The sequence below is a fragment of the Primulina huaijiensis genome, chromosome 2, assembly GCF_012295235.1.
Source record: "Primulina huaijiensis isolate GDHJ02 chromosome 2, ASM1229523v2, whole genome shotgun sequence".
Lineage (NCBI taxonomy): Eukaryota > Viridiplantae > Streptophyta > Magnoliopsida > Lamiales > Gesneriaceae > Primulina > Primulina huaijiensis.
Window position 1 is genome coordinate 30,304,841 of NC_133307.1, and position 24,172 is coordinate 30,329,012.

General features: G+C 33.1%; 2 protein-coding genes across 8 annotated transcripts; one reads left to right on the forward strand and one right to left on the reverse strand.

Moving 5' to 3' along the window:
* The first annotated feature begins 3,484 nt into the window (after positions 1–3,484).
* Positions 3,485–7,098, forward strand: LOC140961498 (probable E3 ubiquitin-protein ligase BAH1-like). 3 transcript variants are annotated; one of them, XM_073420070.1, is made up of 7 exons: positions 3,485–3,950; positions 4,629–4,870; positions 4,959–5,207; positions 5,289–5,426; positions 6,035–6,093; positions 6,180–6,322; positions 6,722–7,098. In XM_073420070.1, the coding sequence occupies exons 1-6, from the start codon at positions 3,749–3,751 to the stop codon at positions 6,283–6,285; spliced, it is 996 nt and encodes a 331-aa protein (XP_073276171.1). In that variant the 5' UTR covers positions 3,485–3,748; the 3' UTR covers positions 6,286–6,322; positions 6,722–7,098. The 3 variants fall into 3 exon arrangements, with proteins under 3 accessions (XP_073276171.1, XP_073276180.1, XP_073276161.1); XM_073420079.1 differs by having other exon boundaries at positions 6,180–6,303; XM_073420060.1 differs by lacking the exon at positions 6,722–7,098 and having other exon boundaries at positions 3,486–3,950; positions 6,180–6,688.
* Positions 7,099–12,861: 5,763 nt separating this feature from the next.
* LOC140971526 (tubulin-folding cofactor B) lies at positions 12,862–22,945 on the reverse strand. Of its 5 annotated transcripts, none has more exons than XM_073433830.1 (9): positions 22,459–22,945; positions 22,351–22,374; positions 18,640–18,779; positions 17,920–18,071; positions 17,109–17,227; positions 15,811–15,989; positions 14,579–14,712; positions 14,153–14,222; positions 12,862–13,187 (listed from the first exon to the last, which is right to left on the reverse strand). In XM_073433830.1, the coding sequence occupies exons 3-9, from the start codon at positions 18,742–18,744 to the stop codon at positions 13,140–13,142; spliced, it is 807 nt and encodes a 268-aa protein (XP_073289931.1). In that variant the 5' UTR covers positions 18,745–18,779; positions 22,351–22,374; positions 22,459–22,945; the 3' UTR covers positions 12,862–13,139. The 5 variants fall into 5 exon arrangements, with proteins under 5 accessions (XP_073289931.1, XP_073289934.1, XP_073289933.1 ...); XM_073433833.1 differs by having other exon boundaries at positions 15,811–15,852; positions 15,931–15,989; positions 22,351–22,945; XM_073433832.1 differs by lacking the exon at positions 22,351–22,374 and having other exon boundaries at positions 22,470–22,945.
* Positions 22,946–24,172: the final 1,227 nt, after the last annotated feature.

Below are 24,172 nucleotides of genomic sequence, written 5' to 3' on the forward strand. Positions count from 1 at the left end.
ATTAATAATATCGTGTAAATATTCATATATTGTTTATCATGATATAAAACAAAAATTTTATTTCTGAAAAATAACAAGAAATGTTATTAAATAATTTTTAAGAAATAAAATAAATTTTACCATGAGGTTTTGACCAAAAATAAATTAAACTTTTAAAATTTAAATAATGTTTTGAACAACTCACATAAATTTTAAGTATAAAAATATTTTACATGAATTTTACATATAATAATAATAATAATAATAATAATAATAATAATAATAATAATAATAATAATAATAATAATAATAATAATAAAGTTNAATAATAATAAAGTTTGAATTTACTGTAGATGATTTCATGGATATCTTATTTTATTAAGTTTGAAAAATCAATAAAAAAAATTTATGAGGTAAATATGCAAAAAATAATATTAAAATGATTTTTATTTACTACATTACTCAAATATCTTGAAATCTCATAAAATATCTTCAATTTTGCAAAAAATTCATTTACTTAAACTAAATCTCATCAAATATCAATCATGTTTAAAAATCTCATCATTCCAAACATTGAAAATGATATTTCTAAATACAAATCCATTTTTTTCTTCATTTCAAACACACTGTTACTTGTATCGAATTCAAAATTATCGAGTAATTGTAATAATTTAAGAGTGATGCTACATGTACATCCATATTTGTACATCAATTTGTACAACACAAAAAATTTAATTTGTCAAAAACTCACTATATATTGAATACAAAATATCGCGATATAACAGTAAAATATCGCGATATAATGGCTGTAAATATCGTTGTAACGATATATTAGTTGTACATTTAGTATTATTCATAATTTAACTCAAATCCTTGATAGTTATGATAATATAATTAAAATCTTTACTCTCCGACCTACCACCGAAATTATCGGTCTTGAGACTAAAATCCACCCCCATATTTGTGGTACAATGATACAAGCCTCTTTTCCGAAAAAGTAGAGATCTTAGGTTTGTACTTAAGTGAACTATAAAAAAAAACTTTAAAGATAATTATAATAATAAGATTACAAATCCCAAAAAGGTAATATTATATATTCTTTAGTTTATATAATTTAAATGAATATGATTTATTTTTATTAGTAAATTATTATCAGATTTTGTAAATATATAATAATTTAATAGGTAATTTTTTAAACCGATTTGATCATTTGATAATCTCACAGATTGTATAATTATAATTTTATTCTTCGTTGTAAAATTTTAAGGGAATAAACTTTCAGTTTTTAATTGTCCAAACGGTTCAATTTCGATTCTACCGTCCATTAGAACAGATGCCATCAACTTGGGAACCATGAATTTGATCAAGGCTAACAAAAGGTAACCATAGGTGTAATGTTAAATCCAAGAACAGTGTCATCCCAATAAACTTATCTTATCTGTTAGATGATATAAAATTCTTTAAGTTTATGTCATTTTTATTAGTTTAATATATCGATGTGTGATATTTGTAATATTATCAACTTCTTGAGATGTTGATGTTCGCGACGACACATTTTGATAATTTTCACTCATCTTTTGCACCTTAATCCAGTTTATAATTTTTTTTATTGACATTGATATCATGATAACCTTTTTCTATTGATATCACGGTAACCCTTTTCTAGGTCGATCATTCCGCTACAACGACTCTCATTGAGAGCACGAATATTAGGTTATAAATCTAAAAAGTGTATAATCTCAAAATAATTTCCTACTAGGTGATGTAATATTCTTGAGTTTATAAGTTACTCTTTAGTAGTTTAATATATCGACGCAGACATTTGTAATATGTAAAGTAAATCTTTGGACATATAGACTTAAAATCATGTAAGCCTTAAGAGTACAACTCCAGTTATGTACATATACACACTTTGCCACACAATTATGAGAGACCATCTTCAAAATATCAAGTTAATTCACCTCTCAAAGCATAGGCAGCTCTTTGAATGGCCCTCGCAACTCTCAAAATCTCATGCCTAAGTATTGCCTTCCTTTCTTCTTCTTTCGTTCTCGGATATATTGCATCTGCTATTCCCGGAAATAACGATATCTCACTTTCGGAATCGCCACGAGGTCCATAAACCTTGTATTAAACAACCTCAGCTACGTAAGAATCAACTGGTAAAAATCCACCACCACACTTTATATCTTGGACGATAATAAGCCTATGTCGTGTTTTGGGCCTATGGATAGAGGCCGTGCAAGCACGATCATGTTTCTCACACCCTTGTAATTAAACATGGACTGGGGGGAGGGGGGGGGGGGGGGGGGGGGGGGGGGGNAAATATTTTAAAAGACAACAATTTTAAGTTCTGATCCCTATAAGATATATGATTTGAAAATTTGTCCCCTAACTCTGGGCACCGGCTACGGTCGTGCTTATAAGCCCATATTGATTTTGCTGTCCATTTTCCTCGAGAAACGCTAAAAATGCAGCATTGTGATTGCAAACCAGTTCAGCATTTGAAATGTGTTCTTACAAGATGCTTGAACCATTGCCGTCCAGTGATTGCAAACCAGTTCAGCACCGTAAAGCCTCTTTCAGCAAGCATTAGCCGATCATTCAATATATATGCGTCTCCACCGAGTAGAAAATTCACCCAGGCTCTGATCCCCTCTAAGTTTCTGCAGTGAAAAATCCTATCACAATGCGTTTAACGTACTGAACTCATGCCCACAGTACATTTTCCTTTCCGACTTCAAAAGAATGTGAAGTTCAAATAAGTGAAGAAAGTTGATATTCAAGGTTTCAGAAATATGAGAATTGAAAGTAGTTTTTTCATCTAACCTCGGCTTCCTCCTCAGTGTCAGCAGAAGCATGAGCAAATTCTTCAATGGCAGCAGCTATGGATCGTGAATTCGTGATGATACGAGTATAGTCCCGGTCGCAGCTTCCGACACCGGCAGTGAAGGGATGCCCGGAAATTTATCCGTCACCCTCGGATCATTTAAGTCTAGTTTCTCATCGCCTTCAGCTCTGGCCCACTCGGGGCTAAGTGAGTCCAACACATTCATAACAGCCCCTCTCTATATCTATCTATCACCACCCTCTGTGTACAGGGCAGTGGCAGAGCTACACGCATGTATATTTGGGTGTGGTCTAATTTTTTTTTTAAATTTATGTATAAATTTTAGAATAATATAATATTAACTGGAGTTCAATTTAAAATATCAAAAAATTCAAAATTTTAAAATTTTAGTGCGATCGTAGCCATGTTTTTGTCGAAGACAGCTCTAAATCAGCCAACCTGACAATTTTTTATTATATTATTTTAACAGTTTAAATTATTTATAATATTATTTCAATGGTTTACGTATCATTTATAATTTCAATTGGATTGGGTTTGGATTTTTGCAAAGGTTAGTGGGCCACCCGTCCCCACCTCTGACGGGCCGAGATAGAGCGAGGTTACGAAGATGGCCTAATCGAAACACGTGATGGCCTAATCGAAACACGTGTACGAGGAAAACAGATTACATGCAGAGCAGAGCTCCCCATTCATTCAATAGGTCTCATTCCTCGTCGCCGCCGAGAAATCCGGACAATAGTTTATTTTACTCCTCTTATCCGTTTCATTCTCCGCCACTTCCACCTTTTCCCGTCTCACACTCAGGAGGAGAAGGGAAAAGAGAGAGAGAGAAGAATCAAATCGAAGCCCCTTTTTTCTTCCTTCCAAATTCTGGGTTCTGAGAATCTGGCGATTTAATAAGCAAAAGAATCAATCGGGATGAAATTTGGGGAGGCGTTTACGGAGTATCTGCAGGCTCATCAGGAGAGGTTTCTAGAAGACTGCAGTCACGTCGAGTATAAAAGGCTCAAGAAAGTGCTCAAAAGTTGCAGGACATGCAGGGATCTTAAGGATTCCTATGAGGTCAACAATGGAAAAGGCGATGCGCTGTCTCGGCTTTGCCAATGCGAATCTTGCCCAGGTGAATAATCTGTTTCTTTTTTTTATCTGTTTGTTGGTAGTTATTTTCTGTTGATGATGATTATGTTTATGGTGAGGACGAAGTTCTTGGTAGCTAAATTCTCAGGAAAAATTTGTTTTAGAAGCTGAATTGCTGGTTACATTTCAGAATGCAGAAAGGATGATTAGTTTTGATTCAGCAATTTTGATCCTTGCATAAAAACATTTGGAAAAATTACTCGGTTGGTTATTGGGGATAACCTTGAGGAATCCTTGTAATTCTGACTTGATGCTTTACGAATTTGATATTTGAGTCTTCCCCGAGTTAGAGATATGGAAACTAAAGTGATCCTTGAGACATAACAAGAGTAAGATGTAGCATTCTTTAGTCAATAGATAAGTTTTCATTCTTGGATCGAGCTCGAGATTGAATAAATGCAAATGGATGATCTTGATTTTATTTGTATCTGTCTCAAGTATATAGGCCTTGTTTGAGATCCAACTACAGTCTACACACCATGTTCTAGGATAGTAGAGCTAATTGTTGTTTCCCAACTTTAGGATTTGGCATCAAATAATGTCCAAAATGTGCAAAAATATTACATAGTTAGGGGAAGTCTTAATTTTAAAAAAACACATACACTACACCTTAAAACAAAAAATTTCATCGTAACAAAAGTTTTTTTTGGGCATCTTGTAGTGTGTGACCAGAAGTTCTTCTCTGAATTGGCAAAGGAGGCTTCGGACATAGCTGGATGTTTTAGTTCAAGAGTGAGGCACCTTCTCAATCTTCACGAGCATAAAATTCAAAGGTTCATTACTTTTGTGCGCCAATGTTTTCAAAGTCCCCAGCAAGCCACGGAACAAGAATGCCGAATGTTAATCGAGTATGTTATCATGAATGCTCTTGCTATAAGGAAAATCCTCAAGAAATATGATAAAGTAAGCTATAACAAATTCTGTCAATACTTTTTGATGCACTGGATCTCCCGGCTACCACTTATTTTTATGTCCTAATGATTTTTCTTAGGTACACAGTTCGGACAACGGAAGGAAATTTAAATCTAAAATGCTTTCCGAACACATAGAGGTTTTGCAATCACCTTGGTTGATAGAACTCGGGGCTTTCTACATCAATTTTAGTAAATCTAACGGCGGAAGGTCTGATGAACCCCTAAATCCATTCTCTTGTGATCTGATTACCACAGAGCCCAAAATGACATTGATGCTTCCAGATATGGTCAAATTAGAGTACAATCTAACATGCCCCATTTGTTTGGTAAGATTTTTTTCTTCCCCTTTTACATTGTATACCTTCGTTGTGATTCAGTAACCGGTTTTCGAATGTCATCCTTTCCAGGAACTGGTTTTCAAACCATATGCCTTGGGTTGCGGACATCTCTTTTGCAAATCTTGTGCTTGCTCTGCGGCTTCTGTAATGATCTTCGAAGGCCCGAAAGCAGCATGTTCGGGATCAAAGTGTCCTGTTTGCAGGGAGGTTAGATATCATAATGCCATACCATCATAAAGGAGTTTGGATATATTTATGTTCTTACATCCGAAACGCAATCCCTTGGAACTATGGACATGTTTGTGTTCTTGTCGCTACCAAGAACTTTTTGACAATTTTATTTGAAACTTGTGAACTTTTACGGAAGATCTGTTAATGCAATTAGTAATTCAACTAGTGAAAGAAAAGGACTGCATCAGCACATTCAAGAATAGCATTTTATGTTGCAAATCATAGCTGCACATTCAAGAATAGCATTTTATGTTGCAAATCATAGCTCAGCAGTAAGTCGTATCAAAAGTTATATTTGCTAATACCCGTACAACTATCCAAAACTCCAAATGCTTTGGTTAAATAGCAGGGACAGTTGTTTTCTCCAACACATGGGCAATTTCAAAGGTTTTGCTTAACTTCAGATGCACTGGACCATGATTGATGATAATTCGAGAAATCTTTTCCTGTCTTAATGATCTTTATAGAATACATTGTTGTTCAATTATTTTCCTTTCCCACTTTTTCCCTTTTTTTTTGGTGTGAGTTAATTTCAGCGAAGCCTGTGATCGGTCTGATTTTAGAAATCTTGGTCCTTGATACAGGTGGGCGTGTATTGTAACGCGGTACACATGATAGAATTATCTCTACTCTTGAAGAAGCAGTAAGTAGCGTAACTTCACTTTGCATCGCCCTCGTTAACGTTTTCTTATTGTAAGCTCACATGTAATTAACGCGGCCCGTTTGTAGATGCAAAGAGTCCTGGAAGGAAAGGGCTGCTGAGGAACGAGCTGAAATTTCGAGGCAAACAAAGATGTACTGGGATGTGCAGTCCAAGTACATGATTGGATATTGACGTTTCCTATGTGCATCGGTAGATACTATGCTAAATGGTGATTTTTGCTCTGTATTATGCGGCCCCTCGTATATTTTCCGATATTGCTCCAATATGTCGAGGATTATAGGTCAAGTTTTGTCCATGTCATTGTGAGAAAGAAACGCTCTAGTGTTAAACTAAGCAAAGGAGCGTGCATGGATCAAATGGTTTTGTGGCAATGGATCCTTGATGCATTTAGTGTGTCAAAAGATGGTTTGATGTAGGTTTATGTAGATGCGATGCACCTGGAGTGAATACGAAGGAATAATTTGCCGTACCAAATTATTTTTAATTTTTTTTGTAGAATCTACTTGGAAATTAGATTCCTTTGCTGAATACCTGTGGATGAGTTAAATTATTTCATGTTCAAAATTATTTAAATTATTATGTTGGCCAAAAAATTAAATTTTTGTAGGTCCAAGAAAATAAAAGTAGAAGCCCACCAGGTGAAGAATTGAGCGGTTGGAGAAGAAACAGGGCAAACTTACGTCCATGTTGGGGAAGTCCACGTCGGGGGAAGTTAAGACACTATGGATGATCATGGAAGATAGGCCAAGAAGTTGGAGGAATGCGAACAGAAAAAGACAATCATCAGAAGGAAAGCCAACACGAACTCATCAATCAACTCAAAACTCTACAGCAAAAATGTTATGTGAATTTTATTAATTTTAGTTCACTTATTTCCAGATTTATCATATTAATTTTCTTAGTTTCTAGCATATTCTTGCAGTTTTTATTTTCAATTTTAGTGGTAAAAGATGATGATCTCAATTCATATTAACACAATTAATTTTGATGTTTTTCATGAATTTTTCTTTTGCAATTTTAATCAAATTCATAATTTAAGTTCTTAACTTTGTGTTTTACCGAGAGAGTTAAAAATAACAACCGATTTGGGGTTCAAATCGTTTGGTTTGATAAGTCGGAGTTCACAACTTTGACACGATTTCGTGCTCGGTGAGAGTTTTTTCACCCATATAACGTACCCACATGGTGAATCTAAGGGTAAATGTATCTCAATATACATTTTTATTAAATAGTTTAATAATTATGTTTCATAAAGTAAGCTAGAGGACTATTCTACAAAAGTTTCATTGGCCAAAATAATGGCCAAGTTTATTATTTGGAGATAAAAGAAACAAATAATGTGTGGTGCTTTAGTGGTCTCATTTCAAATAGCAAGCACTATGAGTTGGTTTTGAAGATAGAGCTTGAGTTTACTATAAAGTAGGTTGTAAAGCCATTTAAAAAAAAACTCTTTGGCCAAATCATGGTTGTGATATGCTGACTCGGGTTTAATATTGGTATTACCTATTTCGGGGTTATCACTTTGCCAAATATTAAAAAACTTTATTCCATGGGCAAACAATATTTACGGATGAAAGTATTTCATGAAAGTTAAATCTAGAAAAATGAGATATCAAGAATAAGGTGGCAGGAAAATTGGAGTTAAAAAGATGTTGTGAAGTAGGCCATTGAGCTGCTTTAGAAATATAAACAGTGTTTTTGGTCAAGTTATGGCTTGTATAGTCTTTTAATAATTAAAAGAAATGAAGTTGTATAATTTCTTAGTTGATTGTAAGTTATGATATTAGTTTGCTTGAAGTGATGTTGTTTATAAGTACTATGATAGTGGTAGGAATGACGTGAAAATATTGAATAAAATAGGCTACTTTTGGCCGTTTTAAAGAAAATTTCCCCAGAATTTCCCCTTGAAATGTAATCATGCCATAATCCCAACAAACAATGAAAATGGTAAAACAACGAACAGTCGATCTATGTTAATATAAAAACAGGCTACTGGCTGTTCACATCAATCAAATATGCCAAGTCATGCCACCAATACAAAAACAAAGCAAAAATAAGACCAAATGCTAACGTGCCAAAGTGTTCCAGAGTAGACATAAGAATAGATGTATCACCTACAAATCAGTCTAGGTTCACTTGGCACAATTCTTCCTAGCTGACAAGATGTTGTTTGCATTTCTTCAGCTGTTTTGATTGAACATTCTTCAAGGAATGGTCAGCTAAAGCTTGCATTTTCTCAGCCTTCACTGACATGCTGGGAAACTTGATCGGTTATTGACGTATCTTGTGAAAGAAAATTTTCGTAGTAATTTATTTCCGACTTAAAAAATTGCCGATGGAACACGGTGAACAAATTTGATTGGTCAAAATGAGTACGAGAGACTTTTAGATCATTAAATTTTGAGATATAATCTATTCCTGAATGACAAAAGAGAATATATTGAGTCATAAGGAATAAAATGACCAACTTATGGTCAACTTTATTTGGATGAACAAATAATATTACATACATCTGGAAATGTGAACAAAGGAGTTGATGCCAAGTAAATGTGGTGGCAAAATAGGTAAAGATGAAGAGGTATAAACAAGAAAAGGAGTTGTAACGTCCCAGACCAAATATCCCATTTGCAAAGCAAGTGACATTTATTATATTTTAGCATGAATGATCAAGTGAGGAAGAATGAACTTAAATCCAAATAAAGCTCACAAATTCATCCCTGGACTGATCCAAACAGCTAAAACTAAATGAGTCCACTTAGATATATTAACAAACATCATCAATGCATATAAAACCATCATATATATATATTGCATGAAATTCAGCAATTGGTTGAGTGATGAAAATGGACCATAAAATATACCTAATCATTAGTGGTTCCTGATCGTGTGAAATGAGAGCCGAACCTGAAAATCCTCCAAAAATGAGATGATGTTTCTGCAATAGTTCGTGCTATAGTGGTATACAAAGTAACAATGTGAAGGCTTTCTAGTCAGGAGGAGTAAATTGTAGCAGATGAAAAGTGTTGAGCATATATAGCTGGACATTGTCGGCAAGAAACGAAGCACGAGAAAAGTTTGTCGTGTCCGAAGTGATTGCAGCAAGAACAACCGAAGAACAATAATAAAAAACCGGAGAACATGTGAAGGCACCATGATGAAAATCTCGGGTTTAGGTGTGATGAGTGACGATTAGGAAATTTTGTGAGCTATTTGGCTCATAGTGAGTAGAAAGAAGTGAGGAATGACTAAAATCAAGGATTTTTGCAACATAAAGACAACAATTATAAGATATAGATGAGAAGAATATTCAAATTTAGTGGGACGTAGAGATTTAATGATTTTCAATAATGTTTTTAAAATGAAAGATTTCCGTGAATTTGGTATATTTTTATTACTTTTATAGAATCTCACATATTTGTAAACAGAATTCCGTGGACTTTTATGGGATTTGAAAAAACGGTCTGTAGCATACAGAGCAGTGTCCCACTAACTTTCGATATGACAGAAAGTTTCTTAAAAATGTCCAAAGTCAAAGCAGGTTTTCAGAAGTTAGAAGCAATAAGTTGCAAAATCAAATAAGCATTTAATTATATGTACTGCGCCTGAAAGGTACAATGTCATTTTGTTGGGAACTAGTACTGAAAAGCTTTATCTGGTCGTTGAAAGCTCTCAACTATTTATAGATGCATATTCAGTTTCAACAAGCACACATCTTTCAATCTGCGTTATCAAGATTTTCGAGCATTCCTACAAGAAATACTTCAATTTTACTCAACCTAACACATGCTCATCAAAATCATATCAGATCATCATGGATCAGTTTGCGCTACACCAACAACTCAAGCCGTCAAGTCTAACCGTTGGGTTTTGTGTTTGTTGTCCGGTGAACCGAGAGTTCTTAAATACTCAGATGTGTAAACTGATCACTAAGAGTTTCATAAGCATTGATAAGTTATCACTGAAGTAGTTTGTTACAAGACGACGTAAAATCAAAGTCTTTTAGCAAGAATGGGTGACTTAGGAGTTTTATCTCCAAATATCCATAAAATACTTGTGTTATTACATTACACACTTATATTACTACAAACCTCATTTCAAGTTATTTATGGTTAAACTGTCAAATATAACATATCATTAGTTAAGCTGGAACGTTACACTTACACTTTTTCTGGTCCAGTTCAAGACTATTTTTTAACAGTCTGAAAACTGTTAAGAACAACTTAAAAGAAACCTAACTCTCTAAATTTTAACTCGATCTCAACAGTATTGAAAAACACATCATATAATAATGTTATTTTCTAATGTTTTAAGAAATATTTATTTTTATTTGAGAATTGCTAATAAATAATTATTTTTACTCATGTTAAAAGTGTTTACAAATTATTCCTGATTTTTGTCTGTTTTTACACTTTTTTACACGATGTTTCGAAGTAGATTCCAAGCGTGTATCAGACATCGTGCTCCCCTATAAAGAAAAAAAATAGCAATATCATTTTTAATTTTGTCAATTAATCTTTTGTTTAATCAAAATTTCATATTAGTACAACAATTTGAGTTTTTTCATTTTTCTTTATTCGTCATAAGAGTGCCGTAAAAAAAAAAAATTCATATATAAACGTGCATTAAATTAATATAGTTGATGTATTTCAAACATCACAAAAAATATTATTTATTTTTTTAAATATGTACATAATTGACCGATATCACGGATAAAAATTCGTAATACCGTTTCACAAAAAATTACTAAACAAATATAACATGCCCCAGATCGATTAACTAATTAGAAAAATTTTCATTGATTGTTTCACTAACACTAAATTTGTTTCTTCTTAAAAAACAATTAAAATTTTAGCCCCCTTTCTTTTTTCATGGAAAATTAAAATTTATGTGAAAACATCAAATCTTGTATATACATATATGTAGAGTTTTGATATGCTGCACACCTACCGTGCACACTTATGTGAGCACCATATATATATATGTATATGTAGAGTTTTGATATTAATTTTGATATGCTGCACACACTTATGTGAGCACCGATGAGGTGTCACTCACCTATTGGATGNACGGAAACATACAAGGGTGGACTGGGTTGCAATGACAAACAAATATGAAAACATGTGGGTGAACTTGGTTTCGCTGATTAGATAAGATTGATAAAAATTTCACAACTTATCACATGTTCTACTCGGGTATACAAGTTCAGGACAGCCCGATGGGCTCACATGAGGCCCGCACTATGCATATGACTTATTTCGAATTTCTGGGACAATTATTACATACTTTTAGGCTCCGTTTTAGGCTCCGTTTGGTACGTGTGATGGAATAAGTAAATGATTAGTAATTAGAGTGATTAAAAAATGAGATATTGATTAATAGTATGATGAGATAAATAACATTGTGTTTGGTATGATTTTAAAATGATTGATTAATTTTGTAAATTTTATTGCAATGACCAAAATGACCGAAATATTAGTTAAATATATATTCTTAAAATAATTGGATAGATAATTAAATATTTATAATTATAATTTACTTTTATTAAAATTAATTTAAATATATTTATTAAAAATAAATTTGTAAATATGCATTTACTTAAATAATTAAAATAACAATGTTAATATTAAATAAAGTTTAAAAATAATTACAATATTATTGTTTGTTTAAAATAATTATAAATATTCTTAAAATAATTTGATAGATAATTAAATATTTATAATTATGATTTATGTTTATTAAAATTAATTTAAATATATTTATCAGAAATATATTTGAAAATATTACGATAATCATTAAACAAAATAAATTAGAATTTAATAAATATTTATTTTCATAAAAATTTAATTTAAGATACATTTGCATTACAATTTATTTTCTTTAAAATAATTAAAAATAATAAAAATATATGAAATTAATTTATAAAAAAAATATAATAAAAATTTAAATATTATATTAATTATTAAATTTTCACTAATTTTAATTTTCATATTATATTGAAGAAAACAATTCAAAGGTATTATGGTTAATATACAATCTTATCATTATGACTATTCAAAAATTATACATTATCACACATTTAAGAAAATATATTTAATCACACAAATAACATAAATAGTGAGAGCTTACCATCGTAATCAAGGGCCTCCATGTTAAATTAAAAATGAACCAAACATAAGATAAAGAATTATTATTTAATAATCATTCCCTTATCATAGCTACCAAACATAGCTTTAGGTGCGTATGGAATGATACTGGAGTTACATTACCAATATACCCTTTCATAAAATATAAATCATCAATAACATTTAACTGTGTCATAATTAACGCAGGATGATATATGGTTTCCTCGATGAAATGGTGACAAATACATAAAATGATGGAAACAATGTTTGTTTCTTGAGAAAAAAAAAAGCGAAACAAGAAGATTTCTTTCACTTAATCTACGGAAAAAAATAATAATAATAATTTTTATCGTGGAAAAAAATTGAGATATTGAAAAATGAATAATAAAATTTTGGAAATATTATTTTGTCAGTGAGGTAAAATGGTACAAGAAAAACGAAGCGAGAAACTACGAGATCCAAAAGAATTCTCCATTTGCATAAATGCTCTATAGCGGAGAGAAGAAAAAGTCAAGAAGAGCAAAGGGTGAAACCTTTCCCAAAAAGAAAACCAAGGAAGCGCAGAGAAGAGAAAGTGAAGTGTATTCAATACTTTTTTAATTATGGGTAAAATTGTCCATTGACATAAAAAATTTAAAATAATCACTATATCAATACATCTAACCAAACATCTCGATAATTATCACATATCATTTTTTATCTATCAAAATTTAACATTCTATAAATAATCTCTTTGTAATCATATCACTCCAACCAAACAGTAATGATCCTTGATAAAATCCACTTTTCCTATTTATAGAAACTTGAACCAACGTATAATACGAGGATCCGAGAAAAGTGATTCACAGTACCTTTCTCCTTGTGCATGGAATAGAAAAACACAAATATACGTTGCATTTTGACTTATATTTCCTCTTCCTCAAAAGGATCACGTTCTGGAAAGTCGCCAACCTGACATGAACAAAATTGGAAGTAGAGAACACTACTCTAATTATTTAGCCACCATCAAGTAATAAGGCAGCTAACTATCGAAATCAGTCAATGCCGCGATTGAAACATCCAAGGACAAAGATTGTTTCCCCTATATAGAAATGCAACTCCTCCCACCAGGGGTGGCCCTGGCGCAGCCAAGGCGGCGGAGGTGCTGCAAAGCCCAGGCCAGAGAAAGCCCCCAACTTTTTTTAAAATTTTTGTAATTTTATTTTTGTTTTGGCATTCCTAAACTTTAATTCACTAAACCTAATGATGTTCAATTAAAATGAAAGGTAGAGAAATAAGGTTTTTCTAAATTAAAGTTGTTCAAGCAAAGATTGAATGTGTATTAGCTATGATTTCAATTGAAAATAAATTTCTAGAAAAACTAAATTATGAAATATCGATAGATGACTTCGCAGCTAAAAATTCAAGATCAATTTTTCACAATTTTTCATAGTTAGTTGTAATAAATCTTTTCTCGCCATACCCTTCCTAGGATTGGCCCTGCCTCTCACCCTGGCTACCCTTTTATTTTACTCACTAAACCATATCTTGGTTTCCATCCCATGTTTGCCATAACATAACAGCAACAAATGCAAGAAAGGAAAGGCGGGGGAAATTGTTCTCATTTTCCAGCTTATCTGCATTCTGTTGGATCGTACATTAAAGAGGAATATGTCGGTAATAGGTAAAAGGATGGGATCCAGATAAATGCAACATTGGCCAATTATTTTCAGAAAATATTTTAACACAGATCCAAGCAGCCTAAATTTTATTGATTAAAATATATCTCCTCCTTCACGGGAAATTTGAAATTTCAATTATTTTTTCATAGATAAGCAAGAAAACCATAAGTTTTTAAGGCATGTAAATGTCCCACACCTCTCATTGGCATTATATGAGCATCTAGGATTTGCAATTATATCGATAGGCGCACAAACCTTCACTTTATCTGGTCTGACCATTCCACCGCAAAGAGGAGGGCAATCAAAGTAACGCTTTCCTTTCACCCTGCAAAATTTGAATGGAAGCTCGACTCAATCTCCTCGAACATTTTCCTATAGATACCCAACCTTTATCTCCACATTAACAAGATTTTAATTCATCCACATTTCAAGATAACAAGAATTGGAATTCCCAGGATTTAAAATAAGAATATTATTGGTCGCTCCACAAGATTTTGTTAATAGAATACATGTTAACTGGGTGGAAATTATATTAACCTTAGCCAGCACGGTTCTTAGTCTCAGTTATGATTAATAGAATACTTTTAATCTTTTCATGGCTATAGATCACTAAAAAATATTAATTTTCAAAAATTGCACACAACTTTTGTAGAAAATGTCATAGAGCTGGGAGAAACGTACATGCCATCATGTTTTCCCAAAGGTTCATCGTACTGAACTCCAACCCAGAAACCAGGTGCAAGAGTCTCTGCAATGCCTACAAATTTGATAACCCCTCTTCTCTCTCCAGGTTCAACTTGACATCTATCTCCGATCTTTTACATAAGATAAAGATAATGAAACAAGTCAGATCTGGGTGTGATATAACCTCAAAAAATCAAACTAGATGATAAAACAGCAGAACTGAAAAGTTTGGGTACTTGACAAAATTACAAGCCTGCTCTCTTTCAAATGTCATCTAGATCTGAGCCACTGAAATTTATATGCTAGTAGTTGAATGGATCCACTTAGAAAAAATCATTCTCCTCTCTGTATCAAATGGCTAAGTTAACACACATTTGAAATGGAAATTGTTTCCATCTAGGACGAGTAAATTATCCGGACAGATATTTTCTTAGAACAATCAAGCAACAAGGAGGCTCCTATCAAGATAGTAGACTGAAAGTTGATCTCTTTGGTATTAAAGGTAGATTACTTTCTTGGTAACCTCACTGAGTCATGTGTAAGACTGGTGTAATGCTCACCTGACATCTAGAAATTACAGTATAACTGACTTGGAATACTAATGCTAACAGAGCATGGAACACTTCATTAAATATCTTTATAAAATTCGAATGTGATATGCGTCATAGACGGTACGCAATGCGGTCATAAGTACACGATGTAATCAAAACCACAAGTAGAAAAATTACTAATCCTCATATTGAATGTTAGTTCTATTTTGAAGGAATCGAATGGTCCCGAAAAACAAACAGAGGTAATGAAATGGCCCGGTCATCATAAAAAGGTCATGTCATGAAGTTTGTTCCATGCAAGTCAAGTGCATTAAAAAAAATTTGTGTTGGATTTATCCCGTGACTCCCACCTCAATCATCAGAAAGAAAATGGAAGATAAAAATATATAAATGTTCAAGTATGAACATGAGTATGGCGGGTTCAAGAAATTGTCTTTTATTGAAAGATGTGTTGGATTTATCCCGCGACTCCCACCTCAATCATCAGAAAGAAAATGGAAGATAAAAATATATAAATATTCAAGTATGAACATGAGTATGGCGGGTTCAAGAAATTGTCGTTTATTGAAAGATTTGAAAACAAATCTAATAATCAGAAGTCACAAAAAGTATCCGATCAGGACGTATCAAGATTTTCGATTTGTCATTAGATAAGGTAAAGAATTTGATTTTTCAAACCTTTATATTCACACAGAGATCTTCCATGTAGCTGTCTGAAATCTGTTTGCAGGAAATAATGATAAGGTCAAAATATGAAATAAACAAGAGGCAAAAAATAATATTCTGTTGATTTTTTACTTTAGACTCGTGACTGGAATGTTGAGATCCCATTTTTTCTTTTAACTTTCTGTAAGTACCTGAAACATGTGATAATAAAATTACTCAAGGCCATGTAAAGAAAGCATTTAGCGAACTGAGGATAAGAATTGTAAACCAAATGATGAATACGAGGCATTATCATGTGAAAATAAAGAAAAAGTGTACCAACATTATAAAGTCACTGAGACAAAAGGAAATGGCATTTAGAGGGTCGATATAGAGTTAGCCAACAAAACTGATTAATTCTATAACAAATTTTTTATATACACTAAAGAATCCCCCAACTAACATAATTGCTTTTCCATAAAGCTAAATACACGATCAAAGAGTTGCTTTAATCTCAGCTAATAATGTGATTCAACTACTTGATAGATAGTGAAAAGAAATATTTTTTTAATAAATTTCTATATATTATAATTAGAAAATTGTATAACTTGGATTTGAAACGCATTTATAACTTAATATTTAGATATGTATGTTTTAGTCGTATAATTTTATCATTCATTTTATTAAAAAAATCAGACAAACTGATAGAAAAAGTAATCAATTTGTGACTAGTGCTTTGAAAAACACATGATGTTCTGTATTTCTAACAGCAACTATTTATTGTATTATCAATCAAATGTTAAAAAAATAAGAAGAAATAGTCATTTCTTGGGATATAGATCGGACAACATAGATATATCAAAATTTACACACAAAAAAAAAAAAACAAATAGAAATTTTCAATACCAAATTTTAATAATTGAAGTAAAATATAATGATAAAACTCGATTACCTAAATTACTGGTTATTATGATATCAAACTGAAAGAGATGATAAACAATGTAATTGCTTTGTGTAACCAGATGTCAATACAATTTTTTTTTAAATGAAGTTATTTATCTTTGAAACTATTGGGCTTATATAGAAGAATAAATTCTGTTTTTTGTTTTTATTTGAAGTTAGTTAAATAAAATATCATATCAGTAGGCCCTGAGGCGACCGCCTCATGTCCCTCATCTCAAGTACGGGCCTGCCGCCGAACTGCTCTAAATATTATTCAATCCTGTCCAACGGCTTCTTGTGATGAACAATGGACTCAATGTACTCGAGTGTCCTAATTTAGCTCCGTAACCTTTTAAAAATAAAATCGGTCTAGCAAGAAAATTCCATACCATCAAGTTTGTCATATGCTTCTTCCGAAATTTTGTATTTCTCCACAAGGGAAGTGTTATCCAGCCAACCACCAGATGTTATAGATGATGGATCGATATCAATGATATGCAGCCGATAGCTGGCAAATACAACCATAAATTGTTAGATAGACGAGGTCTATAGCACAAACAAAACCAAAAATACAAAATTTATATCAGAGTTCAAATTTTTTGGGTAGATTAGAACTAGCTGTGCATCATTTAAAAAGAGGATGAAAAAATAAACAATGAAAAAAAAAAGAAACCAGTGAACAGATTTTCATGCTACAGATTGCCTACATAACGGACAAACAAGCACAAACTTTTCATAAGTGGATATGCACGATGGTTATTCTGTAAAATAAATAACTATACGTAATACAAACTTAACCATATTCAAGAAATAAAGGAAAACAACACGCACAGAAATAGAAGGTAAATTTCAAACTTCAAATCCAAAGAATATGATAAATGGATTATTCTGAATCGATAGAAGGTGAAACATAGCCCCCGTAAAAGTAACCAGCATGTGAAATCAGATATCAGGGTTTTCTGATGACAGTAGAGAAATTCAACTAAACAATATTTCAATGCCCGTTTATCATGAAGAAAACCACAACGCAGCCACGCAAACATACTACCCCCACCCCCACCACTGTTGTTCATATAAATAATTGTTTGCAGAAAAATAATACAATTAAGATTCCGGAAGAGGCACTAGAAAGCAAAAAGATCACAAGATTATAATAACTCACAAAAGAAGGCCGAGTTCAACAACATGCAATATACTAACCCATCTCGTGGGGAATAGAAACCAAGAGGTCTTGTGTTATCGCCTAGAACTGAGACTTTGTCCCCTGAATCATCATAAAGCTCGAGGCACATTGAATCAACAGTAGTTCCACACTTTTTCCACAGCTTCTCTTTGACAGCTTCTACAGTCATCTAATAACAACATACAAACACAATTATGAATCAAGAAAATAGAGGCAAGTTGTTTATGTTTACCCTCGGATGTTATTTATACTAAAAACCCAACTTTGGCATGGTAGACCGGACAATTTAGAATGAAAATTTGTTACATCTTTCCCCAGTCAATGTCAGATAGTAAAATTTAATTCAACATTTATCAGCTATAGACAAGACAACAAACTCTCCTATGTGTTAATCACTTACTCATTTCTGACTAACACCAAATTGGTTCAAATGCCAAGCATCAAAGTTGAATAGGAATCACTAACAATATTCCATGCGAAAACCGATTGGAGTGGTTATGATGCTCGTAATTAAGGTAACACAATTTACTAGTTAAGAAAAGTTGCAGTGGTGATCATATTCATGGTAAACCTGGATGAGTCAACCTAAACACACAAGGTACTGACTATTAAGAGTTACATTTACAACTTTATTCATAAAATTGATTGTGATCAGAAGTTTAATCATAACAATAAAAGAGAAGACCCAAAGCATCAAGCATCGGTAAGAGAAACTTGATTGGCAAAATGGCACACACCTGTAGAGAAAAACGAATATCAGCAGAAAAACTCTTGATGTTGGAGTGGGTGACGCGTAAAAAAACAGAATCATCCACCGGAATCTGTAACAAGGAAGAAGCCATGTCCTACTGCTCCCCCTTTACAGTGCAAGTAAAATCTGTAATGAAATAAAATGAACACTCGAAATGGTGAGAAAATAAGCAATCCAATGATTTTTTTATAAACCCAAGGCAGAACAAAGGTCATTGGTATAGAAACAAAAAAGGGCTCCAATATGCATTTGATAGATAAACGTGTCTTAGAGAGAGATATGATGAACAATACAGCAGCCTGACTTGCTAAACACTACGTTTCGATCACTCTCCTAGCAAGGACAACTATCACACCCAAACAATCCCCTTCCAATAATTGCAATCCTTGATAATCAAACAGGTGATCTTGACTCTAATACCAATTATAGGACCGAACATTTGTTGTTTTACCAAAAGTTATAACTAATGTGAACGATACAACTCAAACTATTTTAAATCATACAGCAACCTAAGCAACACGCTTCAATCGTTCTCCCAGCAGCTCAATTATCGCACCCCGACAATACGCTGTTTCACAAAAAAGTGCAATTTTTCCATGCATCATTTCTCCATCTTTCACATGGCCAAAAGACCACCACTCTCGAGCAGCTCCAACAAGATAGAAGTGATTGAGAGTACAAGTTTATTAGGAATCCACTTATTGCAATTCTTTTAAAAGTGACGACCTATCTTTGTTTCCTTTTTAATTAAAATTTCTTATTTTTTATGTACATGTAATTCTAAAGAAATCAAAACCCACTGGAGACATAGAACTACCCATGTAAAATTATTTTAAGAAAAGGAGCGAAAATAGGTTGGGTCGCTTTTAAAAGAATCACAACTAGTATGTTACAAATAAACTTGTACTCTCAACTTGGGTCGTTTTTAAAAGAATCACAACTAGTACATTACAATTAAACTTGTACTCTCGACCACATCTCTCGCTGGAGCTGCTCGAGAGTGTCATTTGGCCTTGTGAAATATGGAGAAATAGTGCATGGAAAAAATACCACTTTCATTTGATATTTTTGGCCTAAATTTCTCCTTTTTTTTTTTGGAAGATCCGCTATAAGACGTGTCTTTTCGAGTCCATTCAGAAAGTATAAATAGATCTCCTGCACTTGCATTTTTCACACCATTTTTCATCTTTTCTTCTTCTTCTCTAATTTAATTCTATGTGAGAAATTTAAAACTGTTGCACTTAAAAATCCGAATTTGTAAGATATATATGCTTGAATTTGGATTTTCTAAGTTTACATGCTTAAAATTCAAACTTCTGAATTAAATTCGATAGTTTTCTTCTAGTTTCAAATTTTTAAATCAATTGTGCTTTAATCCAAGTTTTTGCAAGAAATAAAATCTTAGAACTTGGATTTCTAAATAGTCGGAATGAAAAGAAATTATTTGAGTCACTTGATAGGAAATATATGTTTGAAAATTTCGATTGAAGAAATTCATAGTTAGATGATGTTTTATTTAAAATCGTTGATTCCAAGCCTGTCAAGGCACAAGTGCAAAATTTGCAAGCGACGATCATGCAAGAAATACACGATGAAGGAATTGATCGTAGTGAATCACTCCAAGGAGGTCATGATTGAATCGATCCAAGGCAGTCATGTTGAAAATTTGCCTTTTGTGAAAGACTTCAAGAACTATCTTAAACATAAACGCCAGGATATGAGTCTTCAAGAGTTGATCGTTCAATTAGAATTGAATAGAACAATAGAGCCTTTGCAAAATGGATGCATTGTTCTTGAATTTGATAATACCCCAAAACTTGTGGAAGGAGGCAATCTTATTGGCAACTACATGGTAAATGAAGGTGCGTGTAATGGTCAATCTCGACATATATGTCGTAGACATGATGTCATGTGATAGTTGGATCTCTAATATCATTATTTCTATTGATTACATAAAATCAAAGGAAAATTCAGCAGATCTGCTAACGAAAGTTATACCAAGTGATCAAATTAATTGTCTATCAAGGGGAATTGGATTAAACCCCGAAATTGAATCTTGTATTGGATATGGATACCCAACACATTTGACTGGAGATCCCAATATCTAGGTTCAAAATGAACAACTGAATTACAACATTGGAGAAACACCTTGGAGAAATCTTGTGTTGGATACCCAACATATTTGGCTGGAGATCTCAAGATCAACATGGACAGCTAAATTACAACATTGGAGAAACACCTTGGAGGAAATCTCCTACTCATTTCTTAATGATGATAAAAGGTGTTGCTCGCACAAGGGGTGCAAGGATAGGTTTGTACTTTAATGATTCATAAGACATACAAACAAGTATGTTGAGTATAGCGGGAGTCTATTAACAGAAAACTGACGTAATTGAGAAGTGTAGTTGCTTCAAAGACGTTTTCCCTAGCAATAATTGGATTAAAACCCCGAAATTGAATCTTGTGTTGGGACACCCAACATATTTGACTGTAGATCCCAAAATCTAGGTTCAAAAAAGGAAAACTAAATTACATTGAAGTACATGGAGATTATATTAAAATAGAAAAACAGTGTACAAGGAGATTTCTCCAAGGTGTTTCTCCAATGTAATTTAGTTTTCCTTTTTGAACCTAGATTTTGGGATCTACATTCTTCTGTATATACAGTTAAACAACAATGCTGATAAACATATGTGACGTATACCCATATCTATGAATGCAATATGCAATGTATGTTTGGCTCAAATGCAACATGTAAATAAAAAGTCAATAAACGATACAATAACAACTGGAACAATGCCCAAGCCAACAATAAATAGGGAGTCACATCGTCACGCAACTAAACCGCTCTACCCAAATATGTTATGTATGTCATGATGTGTCCGATCTAACACCCATGACAGCCACACATAATCCCAATACAAAAACTAACATGTGTTGAATAACAATGAACATCAACAGTTAACAAGAACGATATGGCTCAAGATGAATGCCATAAAATAACATGTCATATTTCTAAATTCCATAAAATGTTTCAAACAAATGAACACATAAATTAGGTATTTAATATACGTATAGTAAAGAATCACATAAGTACAAATAACGGGACATGAATATGCATAAATGTAATTTATGTGTTACCATTATTCTGCCGTAACATATCTAACCACTAAACCGCGGTCCAAACGATCAACTTGAACTTCCAACTTCAAATCCTTGGGCTATATTAATTTAGGTTGCATATGGATGGATGGATTTGAAATACAAAGATTTTGATTATATTTTTATTGTTAATAATAAAACAACTGATAAAATCTTAAATGCATACTTTAATCATTTAAACTTTAGTTACACAACGTAAAATGAATTTCAAATGCATTCATTAATGGGTGAACTTGAAATCCATTTTAATTAGCATGAAACCTTATATAAACATGGAATGGGTTGATTTGAAGTACATCATCCAAATGCAACCTTAAATAATTCGCTAAGCCGATAAATATTTATTCCAATAATTCAACTAAAATTCCCAAATTCTCAAAGTCGGATTATTTTCCAAAGTCTCAAGATTATTCGATTATCGGTCAATTTCTAGTCAAACATTCAACTCACTAATCCAACAATAATAGCAACCAATTTAATTTCCCAAAATATCACACCAACTAATTCAGCAATTAATTTAGGTTGTCAAAAATACCTTGAAATCGTCCAAATTCGATACCTAAAACGTTAAACCCAAACAAAAATCAATATATTGTGATAAACAAGTCGAAAATCAAATTAAATTGAATGGGTAAATTCTCACTCCCCGCAAGCCTGCGAATCTTGAACAAGGATTTTGGAAACAAGCTGGAAATCGAGTCTAAAATGCTCAAAAATCGAAGCAAATCGAGCTAAACTCGGAACAAAGGCTGCTCGCGGCGGTACATCGGCGAAATTCGCCGGAAAAACCGCTGGGCGACGGGAAACGAGCTAGGCTTGCTCGAAATTGATCTAGAGCTCAAATACCATCGACCCACTGCCTAACATCGAAAAAATCGCGGGCAAAATGGTCGGAAAATCGATGATGAACAGATGCGACTTGGGCTCGGGTTGCACGAAATGAGGCTTAAATTCATAGATTCATGGCTCGAATCAAATATACAGGTCATGGGCTAGCACTCATGGTGGTCTCCGGACACTTTCCGGTCAACAAGGGCGATGGAGACGCGAAATCGGGAAAGGGAAAGAGAGACCGACGGGAATGGGGTCAGGGATTAGGGTTTTCTATTTGGGGATTTCGGGTTTCTTTATATATACTAGCCACTGGTGAAGATACGATGCTAATATATTAAATTTTCATGAGTTTACAACCTCATGAAAGTAAAAAAAAATTTTACTTGATTCATGAAAAGCAAAAGATTCTAAAGCTTAAATAAATATGACAAACTCAATTTGTTAATTCACATGAACACGTGAACCACCAAAAAATATGTTGGTAAAGTGTTTTGGCTACCAAATGGAAATTTTATTTGGTCAGTTTTTCAAACATTTCGGCGTAACAATGGGCTAGCCAAAGTGAATTAATTATGTAGTGAATTTTTCAAAACTGACGCATACAGATATTTTGCTTGAAACAAATTTATATTTGATTATGCGTACAGATTTTTTATTTGAAACAAATTTATGTCTAGCATTCATAAAAACCAATTTGTTTCAGTAACATATAAAATCTAGTAGCCATAACAACCAATTTGGTTTAATTCGAACATGTCGTTTCAACCCGACATTAAACGCAATTGGATATAATGAGAAGCTGAAATTCAACCAAAAAATAGCTTACATCAATCAAATTCAACATTGAAATTTCAGTATTGAAATGCGGAACTCGAAACGAATAACAATCATATCGGTTGAGAGTTGAGAGGAAGATATTTGCGAACTTACCACAGGACACTTATGATTTATTGGCCAGGAAAGTGAATTTAAATCGGCAGACAGGACACCAACACCAATGGATGTGGTGTTTTCGGTTTCGCGAGGCTTCAACCGAGTATATGTTGGAGGAGATGGTGCAGAGGGAAGCAGAATCTACGAAGGTAAAGCAAAAATATCTGAGATGCTTATATGTACCTCCACCTCACTTTTTCTTCGATCTTCCTGAACTAATCTTGAAAAATCCTGTGCCACACCCCATTTTCTTATATTCAATTCTACACACAGGGTTTCGTACACGCTTAGATTAGAGCCAGTGGAGAGGGAGGGGGAAAAAGAAAGAAATAGGCTCATAAATTTCGGTGGGTTTGATTATCTTTCTTCGCATCTCTTAAAAGGGCAAAAGAGGCAAGAAATTTGGTGTCCTAAGTAGAAGCGGTTTTTAAAGCCTTCTCAGCTTTAATAAGATAGTAGAGAAGTAGAGATATATATATCATGTGTGCGTGTGTTTGTGCGTAGACCACCGTACCAGTTTATATTCGACGATTTAGTAGTTAACTCGAAAAAGTATCTTATATCATTTAAAATCTCGAGCATTGCTTTTA